We start from the raw sequence: 12,011 nt of genomic DNA, 5'->3' as shown, positions 1-12,011 counted from the left end.
TTTAAAGTACTAAATTGTATAACCGATTTACGTTTTCATTATTTCCTCATTGTCGAAAGCCCATATTTTGACTGAAAGGGCCAATTTGATAAATTTTTGAAGACGAATGCCTGTTTTTAAAATCCGGGTACAGTTTAAGTCTTCAGAGAAAAAATGTAATACCTGAATGAAATACTTTTGTCAAAACGTTATTTTATAAGGGCTCTCTGTCTCCCTGCAATATGGAAGTATGAATTAGGAACTGAACTACCTGTTCAGCAACCTGGACGTCAACAGATGGACTCTTGATGGCTTGGAATGAGATCCATTATTTGCTGTATAATATACCTTCCGAAGTCTTTTTCTTTAATTGCATTTGGAACAAATCAAAAATGCTCTACTGTTTTTTGTCCCCTTTTAGGGCCAAAGCATGTTGTTGTGAAGTTTGTGGTGAAATTCTTTCCACCTGACCACACACAACTCCAGGAAGAACTCACAAGGTTAGTGGTTTAGAAACTTGCTCTTTATTGCCACTGGGTGCCGAGGAGAAGGGAAAGTTAATGTTCTCCGTCAACTGATTCAGCATTTTCACAGCATTTATCTGACCCGCATCTGCTCCGTGCTCCCGATGGTGCTGACCAACATGGGGAGAAAGAATGTACCACATTTTCCTTGAATCCTGGGTTTCTGCAAAGCTGTGCTGTGAACTGGTCTTATAACCTATTGCTGTCATATTTCCCTTCTTCTGTCTGTCACATCACGAGACAGTTTGGGGAAGTCAGACCCTGTGAGACCAAGATGTTAACTCTGTTTCTCTCTGTTGCTGCCATGGGCGACTGGACATGAGCTGAAGATCGATTTCTTTGAAAGTTGGCCTAAGTGGGAGAAGCGTGAGCACGGAGTCAGGCCTGCCCTTGTCCCTGTGTGACTGGCCAATTTACTTGTTCCCTCTGCGCTTCTGCTAATGCCCCTGTGTCTGCGCAACCACGCTGGTTGCTTGGCCACGGTTGTTTTGAGGATAAGCAGTCGTATACATAAAGTGGCCAGAACCGGTAGGGATGCTCTGAATGATAACCATCATCACCCTTATTATTACCAATTTTATAATTTGCACAAGACGCACATATGCTAAAGGAGAACAGAGTCTGGTGGGAATGTGTGAACACACAATGCCTCCCTTTCAAGAGTGCTCTTACAAGTGGTACATTAGTCTGACCAGCCACAGCCCTGCCACCCGTGGCTTTTTTGTTTTTAATGTTTGTTTATTATTTTTGAGAGAGAGAGAGAGCACAAGCAGGGGAGAGGCAGAGAGAGAGGAAGGCACAGAATCTGAAGCAGGCTCCAGGCTCTGAGCTGTCGGCACAGAGCCCGACGTGGGGCTCAAACTCAAAGACCGTGAGCTCATGACCCGAGCCTAAGTCGGACACTCAACCGACTGAACTACACAGGCGCCCCGTGGCTTTCAGTCTCGTAGCTGATTAGACCAAGTGTGTCACATCCTTCTCCACACTCTTGGTACAGAGCACAGGATCTTGGATACTGTGGGTGGTTGACTATCATTTAGCAGAGGGGTGAAGCCATTCAGTCAGCAGTACTTACAAAGTGGACACTGTGCAAAGCACGGTTCCAGGCACCGGGAACGTAGTGGTGAAAAGACAAGCCTGACCCTCAGGGGAGCAGACAAGATGACTGATGAAGCAAGAACTGTCAGATAACAGTAAGGGCTCTATGGGTAACTGAAGGAGAAGGATGTGATAGAAGGTGACCAGGGCACCGCTTGTGATGGCTCAGTCTGCGGTGCCTCTCTGAGGAAGAGATGAGAATCTGTCCCTCCTTTTTGGAGGAAGAGCTTTCCAAGTAGAAGGAACAGCTGGGCAGTGACCGAGGCAGGAACAAGTTCCAGATGTTCAAATACAGTTGACCCTTGAACGACATAACTTTGAACTACACACATCCACTTACACGCAGATTTTTTTTTATGTAGATACAACACAAGGACTGTGACTGTATTTTGTCTTCCTTAGGGTTTTCTTCATCATGTTTCTTTAGCCTACTTTATCGTAAGAATACAGTGTACAATACATAGAACTTACAAAATACGTGTTAATCGTGTTTGTTATTGGCAAGCCTTCTAGTCAACAGTAGTTAAGTTTTGGGGAAGTCAACAGTTATATGCAGATTTCTGACTGTGCAGGGGGATGGAGCCCTAATCTCTGTGTTGTTCAAGGCTCAGCTGTACCTAAGAGAAGGCTGGCATGGCCGGAATGGAGAGGGTGAAGTGCAGTGAGGTGGGACAGAGGCCAAATGTTTCATGGGGTTGAAAGTCTAGCTGGCATGTGGGTGCTGGGGGACAGTGACAGCTGGGAATCCAGTGAGGTAGCCATTGCTGTTGTCCACGCCACAGTGGTGGCAGCAAAGGAGGTGGTAGGCGTGGAAGCAGAGAAGGGTGGCTGCAAATGCTGGACTACGTGCTGGGGACGGGGTCCATCTGTCGTGGTGATGGGTTGGCGGTGGAGGCCGAGGAGACAGAGGGATGCTTAGATTTTGATTTAAGCAGCTGGCTGGCCATTTTGGTGGCAACTAAAATGGGAAAGGGTGGAGGGAAGTAGGTGATGACTGAGGGGTGGAGAGTCGGGAGGTTGGTTCTGCCGGCTTATGTCTGAGATGCCAACCAGACATCGCGTGGCGGTGTCCGGAAGGGCACTGGGGACACGAATGTGGAGTTCCAGGAAGAAGCGAAGGCCATGACTTCCCGTGGCTTTCAGTTTTCTGAATGATTTGCTGCTAATTGTTTCCCTCTACTTATAATCCTCAAATCGATGAAGCCGTTATGTAGCCTGGGATTGCAGGAGCCAGCAGCCTTTTGGGAAGCATGCACGGTTGACTAGAACGGTTCATGTAGAGGAGACACAGCTGGGCTGCTACACCAGGATGCATAAGACAGGCCAGTGGCAACAGAGTCTTCTGTGGTGTCACTGCTGGGGCTATTGTGTCTGTTTCTGGGCTGGGTTTCTTATCGTAACGTGCATTGCTTGAAGCTCAGACTATTGACATAAATCTAAAGGCAAGTCCAACTGTTGGTCAACAGCCTGCCTTTGCATCCTGCATGTCACTGGGCCTCTGTCCTGCTTATGAAGTTGGCATAAATCCTTTTTTCCCCGTCTCCATTCCACTTTGCTTTGAGTTTTGCACCTTTTCAATTCTTGTGAACCATTGTCTGCAGAGGCTTGTAGTTTTCTTTTTTATGTGTGTATGTGTTCGTTTGTTTTTGAGAGAGAGAGACAGCACCAGCAGGGGAGGGGCGGAGAGAGAGGGAGACAGACACAGAATGTGAAGCAGACTCCAGGCTCTGAGCTGTCAGCACACAGCCTGACACAGGGCTGGAACTCAGGAACCGTGAGATCGTGACCTGAGCCAAAGTCGGACGCTTAACAGACTGAGCCACCCAGGCACCCCATGGTTTTCTACTATTCGGGTTTTTCTTCTAAAATTCCATACCGCTTGTGGCCATTGAGCCAAGTGTGCCCGGGATATTGCCGGCTGCTCGGTGGAACCTGTCAGTTCCTCAGGGAACCCGGGCTCAACGGATGGATTGTTTAGGGTTGTGTTGTTGTCTTTGTTTTCTGGCTCCCGGTGTTAACTGACATTTTAAAAATCTTTTCCAAGGAGAGAATCCTTTTGGTGCAAGGGCGAATGAAATTGATACGAAACTTAGAAGCTCCCCATCGCTTTTGACTTTGTCACGAGGTGTAGCGGGAAGGGGGACCTTCCAGATCCGATGTGTTGCCTCCCTCATTCTCAAATTCCCGTGTAAGCAGAAATTGAATGATGTGACCTTTGAGGTCCAGGCACTTTCCTGTAGCAGATGGGGAGTGCAGGAGGGCTTGGGAGAAGCTCTGTGTGGACAGCAGTTCAGGCGAGGGATGTGGGGACAGAGGCAGGCCTACAGTTCAGCCGACTAAAAGGGACTCTGGCTCTCTGGTTAATTCTTGGGGCCTCAGGAATAGCTTTCAGCTTCCCGCTTGTACAAAAAGCAGATTGAATTGCACTTTGCTGTTAACCAAGAAGCTGAATTCCTTTCTATTTATTGAACTGCACTTTCAGCGGCTGTTGTGTACTATTGCTGCTAGGGCCCGGGCCTCTAGAGGGAGAGAGAAGTAGTGAGTCGTGGGTGCAGGTTTTAAACAGCTAGGGAGGGGTCTTCGGAAAAGAACTCGCCACATTTTCTCATCGCAGAGTTCCGAGTCACTCTTGTTGGGCTATAGGGCTTTGGTACACTTTGCTCTGGGCATGGGATCTTCAGTAGGATCCCATTTCTCCTTGGCTCTGCCCTTTCTAGGGGTGGAGAGAGACCTCTGAGAACTTGCAGTGTTTGCAAGGCCTGAGGTGGTTCCTCAGGCTGGCAGAGAAATTGTAAGTTACTTTCCATTGAATACGAAAAGAAAGGCTAAGACCTCCCAGGCTAAGATGAAACAAATTAAAATAGACCCATTTAAAGCAAGGCATCAGATTGGTGTGATTTGTAACTCTGACGATCCCTGGAAACCAAAAGCCCTCTTCGTTAGCCCTGGCACCATCATCCCCTTCTCCTGACACCCACCCTTGTGCCGGGGACTGACTCTGCTTTGAGCGCTTTGCATTTTCAGCATTCACTCAGTTAATTGTATTTAGTGCCTGCTGAGTTCAACCTAGCCTTTAGCTCCTGTGTGTTTGATGGGGATTGTTTCCATTTATAATACGAAAGGTGTTGCTGAATCTCTGAAGTTAGCATCGAAGCCAGCTTGCTCAAGATTTATAGCTGTCATTAGGAAGTGAACAGTCAGTACCCAGGAAGGTCTTCCTTGTATTACAGGGGCCTCTGAACAGGGAGACTCCGTGTGATTCGGGACTGCAGGCTCACTGCAGTCTTCAAAATGCCACTTCCCCTGTGCCTAAATGTGTGGGCTTTCAGAACCGCTGCTGACTGAGAGTCTACATGAGCCCATCAGCCAAAGTCCCCAGAGCCTGTCAGACTCTGACCATTGATCCGTCCCTGAACGCTTCTCCGCAAACACAAGACCCTGTGTTTGAACTGGTGGATGGTAAAATATTCACAGTGTGATGCTTTTATGCCGCCTACTTAAAAATTAACCAGATAGAAGATTAAAGCCTGTAGCTGTAAGAAGTGTTCAGCTCAAAAAATAGTACTCCTTGCCTAATCCAGAAAGATGGCTTATACTGCCTCTTGCCTTGTAAACCAATATGTTGATGTTTTGGTTCTTTTATATTCTCTGCCTTTCTTCCCTTTGACTTTCCAGAGACAGAGAACGTTAGAGCAAGAATAAATATAAGGGGCTGGGTAAAGGCCAACGGTTATCGACGAGTGGATCTGTAGTGTTTTTTTGTTTTGGGTTTTTGTGGGTCTGGCTACAGAATTGCCTTTGTAGCTTTCGTAGGTTTTTTTGTTTGTTTGTTCTTGAAGTTGTTTTGTTTTGTTTTAGTTTTTTAGTTAACAATGGAATTTCTTAAATAGCTTAAAGAGAATTCATTTTTCTTTTTCTTCTATATTTTTTTTAATGTTTATTTTTGAGAGAGAGACAGACAGAGCACAAGTGGAGGAGGTGCAGAGAGAGAAGGAGACACAGAATCCGAAGCAGGCTCCAGGCTCTGAGCTGTCAGCACAGAGTCTGATGAGGAGCTCAAACTCACGGACCGCCAGATCATGACCTAAGCCGAAGTCAGATGCTTTATGGACTGAGCCACCTAGGGACCCCTTTTTCTTTTTATTTTATTTATTTTTTTAATTAAGTAAGCTCTATACCCAACATGGGGCTTGAACTCACGACCCTAAGATCAAAAGTTTCATGCTCTACCAGCTGATCCAGCCAGCTGCCCCTAGTTTTTCTTTTATAAGAGAAAATTTGCTAACATTTATTGAATGTTTTTATTCTAGTCACTGTGCTTTCCATATATTGCTTTATTTAATTTTTATAGAACCCTCTGTGGTTGGTCTAATTAAAAAAGCCCCCCCTTTTTAAAATTACAAATAACCTTTCATTATTACAAAAATAGCAAATGTACAGTATAGAAAGTTGGAACATACAGATAAACAAGTATAAGAAGATAAAATACTGTATTCCTGTTCCCCAGAGGTGATCATTGTTAATACATTAGTGTGATATCCTTTCTGATTTTTTCTACACATATATATGTACTTTTCATTTCATCTAATATCTTGGCCATACTCAAATTTGTCCCATAAATGTCATTTGTATGTACTCATCTAAAATGAGATTCATGGGGCACCTGGGTGGCTCAGTCGGTTAAGCGTCTAAGGCTCAGGTCATGATCTCACTGTTCATGGGTTCAAGTACCGCATCAGGCTCCATTCTGACAGCTTGGAGCCTGGAGCCTGCTTCAGATTCTGTGTCTCTTTCCCTCTCTTCCCCTCCCCTGCTCGTGCTCAATCTCTCTCTCTCTCTCTCCCTCTCTCTCTCTCTCTCTCCTTCCCTCCCTCCCTCTCCCAAAAATAGAAATAAACATTAAAAAATAAGATGAGATTCACTGTAGGCCATAGTCACACTTGGTTATGTCCTTTGGACCTCATTTAATCTAGCAGAGTCCCTCCCTATTTTTTCTTCATGATACCCTCTTGTTGAAGAAACAGGACCAGTTATACTCTAAAATATCCTACCTTCTAAATTTGTCAGATTTCTTCCTTGTGGTGCCACTCAGTTTCTTCCTCTATCCTCTGCATTTCCGGAAAACTGGAAGTTAGTTCTATAGGCCTGATGGATCAAGTTGAATATTTTTGGCCAGAATCTACCAGAAGTGATGTGAACTTCCTATTTCATGAATGGTGCTAAGATCCATCATTGAATTAGGGTGGTGATGTTCTGATCTTGCCATTGTGAGGCAAGGTCCTGTTACTTTGTCTTTATGCAAATGTCCGATCTCCTGAATGGTTTTTACAGCGATTCACAGTGCTTGCCAGAGTCCATAATTTCTTTAGATGTTGTGGAATGAGGATTCTTGCTGTTATTATGAGTTGGCATACTTCTGTAAAGAACTTTGCCTCATTTTCCTGTATATCCTGAAATACCCCTTCTATCGAGAGAGGCAGATTCCAGACTCAAGTTTTTGGTTAGGTTACCAAGTTTTGAATAAAGAATTGCTTCAGTAGTCTCCAATGGTGATACATTTTCTGGCTTTCTCATTGAATACTGAAATGAACTCAAGAATTTTCATCAATTCCATGTGTTTTGAGTCACTTTAATTATTCTTGTTGCTACTCACGTTGCCACAGCATTGGCGAGTGGACATCCCTTCAAGATGTTTCTTTCGCTTTTTTAATACAGCCCATGTATATTTCAAAGCTGCCTTGCTTTCTGCCATCACTCAATATTTCAGGCCCACTTTGTACCTCTCCTTACCAGATACCTGAAATCCACCATTTCTCTATGGAGAAAATTTAGGAGTTCATATTGATTTTTTTCAAATCAGTTTTTACATTGCACTATTTTTTATTTAATTTCTTTTATTTATAAATACCTTATCTCTTGCCACACCTGGGCTCAGTTGGTTGTGTGTCTGACTCTTAATTTCGGCTCAGGTCATGATCCCAGGGTTGTGGGAATGAGCCTTGCACAGGGTTCTGTGCTGAGCTGGGAGCCTACTTGGGACTCTCTCACTCTCTCTCCTCTCTCTCTCTCTCTCTCTCTCTCTCTCTCTCTCTCTCCTCCTCCTCCTCCTCCTCCTCCTCCTCCTCCTCCTCCTCCTCCCCTGCTTGTGCATGCTCTCTCTCTCTCTCTCTGTTTTTCTCTCTCTCAAAATAAGTAAGTACCTCTTCTCTTTCACCAAAAAATGTTTACTTGCTTTATTCCGCAATATAAAGAAAATATAACTTTAAACTAAATTCAATTTTAGAGATCTGGTAACTGAGGCTTTTGGAAGAACCTAAGTGAATATTACACCACACAAAAAAACACACTCTTGTCTTTCCAATTCCATTGGCAAAAAAAAAGCTGTTCCTAACCATAATAAGCTATTGTTATTATCTGAGCCTTATGTTTTAGTATATTTGATCTGTGGGAAAAAAATTATACCCTGAAAAAATTATAGAGTGGTAAGATACAGCCTTGGGTTTTTTGTTTTTTTTTGTTTTTTAAGTTTATTTGGAGAGAGAGAGAAAAAGAGTGAGTGGGGGAGGGGCAGTGAGTGAGGGAGAGAGAGAATCCCAAGCAGGCTCCACGTTATCAGTGCAGAGCCGGACTCAAGGCTCAAACTTGCAAACTATGAGATCATGACCTGAGCAAAAACTAAGAAGTGGAAGCTTAACTGACTGAGCCATTCAGGTGCTCCGTCTTAGGTCTTTGTATGGAGAGGTACAGCCATAGAACAAAATGTGTTACTCATCATGTGAAAAGATTACCGTGTGTTTCCTGGTCCCTTGAATGAGGTATGACTATTTACACCGCAGTCAGTGGTACTGGGAACTCATTCCAGCCGGCACAGACTTTCTTTTCCTTGGTTTGTATACCTTTCTCTAGTCCCTCACAGTGTGGACGAGCTGTCAGAAGTGAGCCTGACTTTGACACCAAACCTCCCACCCTCTTTGCATGGCGCCAGCCTCTAGGTGTGTGACGCATCATTTTTATTTGCGTCCGCAGGTACCTGTTTGCTCTGCAGGTGAAGCAGGATCTGGCTCAAGGCAGGCTGACGTGCAATGATACCAGCGCGGCTCTCTTGATCTCACACATTGTACAATGTAAGTTCTGTTGGTTTCTCGATGAAGTCACGTTGGCAGTAACGGTGATGTGGTCAATGGGGGAAAATAAGCACATCCACGAAAAACAATAATTATGTCTTTTTGTTATTTTGTTATATGAGTGCCCATGGATTGAAAACAATACCCCTAAAGCATCATTTAACAGGTGTAGCCCCCCAAACACTGGCCTGTGAATTCTGTGTCCTTTTCAAGGACTAGTGTGCTCTTGTTGATATCTCCGTTGATGCAGAGAAGAAGCTTGGACAGATGGTGGTCAAGTAAACTAGTTCGGTCCTGTTCTTGGATTTAATATTCATTATTGAATATGGTACATTAGCCTTAAGACATAAACCTGTCAAAGATGACACTTCTCGTATTCTGCTGTCCCAGGTTTAGTAAACCCCAAGACATAGGAAGCTGGACTGAATCCTAGTGATGCTTGAAACTAGATATTTTGCTTCCTTAATCTAGGCAAAGGATAAATTAGATTATACTCATTCTAAGGCATATTGACAACCCACCAGGGCATTTTTTTTTTCTTCTTGGCCAAGGCAGAAGTAACTTGTTGAAGTTACTTGAAATCGAATATGCACATTATGTTTCAAGAAGGTGATTATGTCACACGTATTAGCACTAGTATAAAAAAAAATTGTGCTGTCGTATCATTTTACAATTTCCGTTGTATCCAAAGCAGTCCCATATAATCAGCCCATTTGGATAACCGTCCAGTTAACATGATTTCCAAAGGTTCATAGGAAGTGTCACTCCTAGTGGTCAATAAATTACTTAGCCTAATAGGATTAGGTGTTTCTAGAGACCATGCTTATCTTCTTATTTTTTGTATATGGGTCTTACTGAAGATCTACCGGACTTAGGAAGTAATGTTATTGATTCGCCACGGCAGCAAGAAGCTAGAGCCATCGATTCTTCCACTGGCCCAGCTGGAACCAGATGAGTTGGCGCTCTTCAGTGCAGAGCAAATATTCTCGGTGCTTGCGATTTATAGCAACATGTAGGCCATGTGCTGCATGATGAGTGGAGGTGTATTGCCCAAAGTGTGACAGGCTGCTTCACATGACAAAACGAAGGGGAGATGTCATAGCAACCATTCACTCACTTTTACTCAAAACAGCTGGGCTCTCTGGTTGTTACACAGACCATAGGATTCAAAGAAAATGACATGCTGTCCCAGAGGTATTAAATTGACAGAAACGGAGCTGGAGCTAGTGTTGTTAAGGTATAATTATTACTTTAAAGGTCTTTTCTTTAGATTTCCAGATCATAGCAATTTAGGGACTATGTAGAGGTTACATGAGAAAAATGGGCCTCCTGTTCCTCGTAGGTGAGAAATTTGTAAGAGGCTGCCATCTGACCAGCCATTTCTGGCACTAGGACTGCAAGATACTTCATAAACTTTAATTATTTTATTTTATCAAATTATATTATGTATGTTTATACCTATTTACCATTGGCTTTTCTCTACATGGTAAAGCATTTGGGGTTTGCAGTAATAATTATTACCTACAAGAGTTTCGAAGTTGATTTTTTAAAGTCCAAAAATGCTGTGCTTATTTAGAAGTCATAAGGTCATGGTCCACATGTCTAGAATTGACTGCCTAGAACAGAAGTGGTCCCAGTGGGGTGGGGAGGAAGAAACAAATCAGGAACATGGATGGATGAAATTGGTTGATGCCAAAGTTTTCTTTCCAACTGGTAGAGACGAGAGTGGAGACCATCCTGTTACGCTGGCACGATTGTTAAATCCGTCCTCACAGGGTACCTTCTGACATCCAGCCCTTGTGATACCCACAGGCTGGGATTGCCTTGTCCGCTGCCTTCTGGTTTGCTGGCCAGAGAATGTTGCCCGAGGAATGTAACAGACTGTGAAGTATTAATTGTATGTGGCTGGGTTTTCTTTCTCTGTTTCCTGGTAGCCGAGATTGGGGATTTCGATGAAGCATCAGACAGAGAGCATTTAGCAAAAAACAAGTACATACCTCAGCAAGATGCGCTAGAAGACAAAATCGTGGAGTATCACCATAACCACATGTAAGTCCCACTGGTCCCTTCATGTTTCCCTTGAGCTTCTCTCTGTCCTTCCAGCATAGGTGGGTGTAGACACACACACACACACACACACACACACACACACACACGGTAACTGTTGGGAAGAAAGACGCAAGGTGTGAGGGAGAACACAGGTTCATGGGGGCCATTGTTCCTCACCTAGGACTCTCAATGCAGGTTCCCTGCTCAAGACCAAAGTTCTAGGATCCTTGCTTGATTTCCTGTGATACTGGGGTATGTCTGGAATTGAGGATACCCATGCTGTGGAATTAAAGGGAGAGTGTAAGACCAGTTAATAGGAAATCAGAAAAGGGACACGGTAAACTAGGGGCAAAGTAGGAATGTCATGAAAATCTAGCACCTTTGTATCCTCTCCATTTTTTTGTTTTGATCAGTAAAATATTTTCAAAAGATGCTCCGTGCCTATTGATTTTGTTGCTGTTTTCAAGGAGGGTACTTGAGCCCTGGTGATAGTATGCCAGAGTGTTGCCTTGAACTTCCCTTACAAGTTTAGGCCCATTGTCAGCGACTAAAAACGTGTTTGAACACGATGGCGTTTTGCTTTTATATGACCTTAAAGGAAACTCTTTGAGATTCCAAAAAAAAAAAAAACACAAAAAAAACAAAAACAAAACTGGGCAAATGTGAGACAGACTTTTGGGGTGTTGTGTTACACAGGCAATAGGGCTTTTGTCCTAGCTGCTCGACTTTGGGTTGCAATGAATGGGAGGCCGGGTGTCATCTGATCAGGTAGCTCCATTGTTTGTGATGAAATGCCTTTTTATTTCCCAAGAGGAGTTGCCTAATCTCAAATTAATAGACACAGGCAATTCAAATCACCTGGACTTTCTCTTTAATTTTTGTTTTGTCAGCGGACAAACACCAGCAGAATCAGATTTCCAACTTCTGGAGATTGCCCGTAGGCTGGAGATGTATGGGGTCCGGTTGCACCCGGCTAAGGACAGGGAAGGTACGAAGATCAACCTGGCTGTTGCCAACACGGGAATTCTAGTGTTTCAGGTAAGAGCACTTAGAACACAGCTCAGTTCCCCTGGTGATGGAAAGATAAGAGTTGGCCCTTCAACTCTGATTGCACGTTGGGTGGGCCAAGTTAAGACCTCTGATGGTTAATTTTAGGTGAACAGGGAGAAACTAACCTCACCTTAGGGTTTCTATTTCTTTCTAGGCCCTCCACTTCCAGATTCTACTTCATTTGCCC

The 12,011-nt window shown here is 43.9% G+C and overlaps 1 protein-coding gene across 4 annotated transcripts in view; it reads left to right on the top strand.

The window, feature by feature from the left end:
* The window catches only part of FARP1 (FERM, ARH/RhoGEF and pleckstrin domain protein 1), a 294,494-nt gene that overhangs the window by 216,317 nt on the left and 66,166 nt on the right, over positions 1-12,011 (top strand). For all 4 annotated transcript variants that reach the window (XM_019444039.2, XM_019444038.2, XM_053893079.1 and 1 more), the window contains exons 5-8: positions 401-479; positions 8,628-8,725; positions 10,660-10,774; positions 11,665-11,812. In XM_019444039.2, the coding sequence (XP_019299584.1) occupies positions 401-479; positions 8,628-8,725; positions 10,660-10,774; positions 11,665-11,812 (440 nt within the window). The remainder of the gene's footprint in view (positions 1-400; positions 480-8,627; positions 8,726-10,659; positions 10,775-11,664; positions 11,813-12,011) is intronic.

The sequence above is a fragment of the Panthera pardus genome, unplaced genomic scaffold (genome assembly GCF_024362965.1).
Source record: "Panthera pardus isolate Hobbes unplaced genomic scaffold, ASM2436296v1 HiC_scaffold_1, whole genome shotgun sequence".
NCBI lineage: Eukaryota > Metazoa > Chordata > Mammalia > Carnivora > Felidae > Panthera > Panthera pardus.
This window is presented reverse-complemented; position numbering and strand designations above follow the sequence as displayed.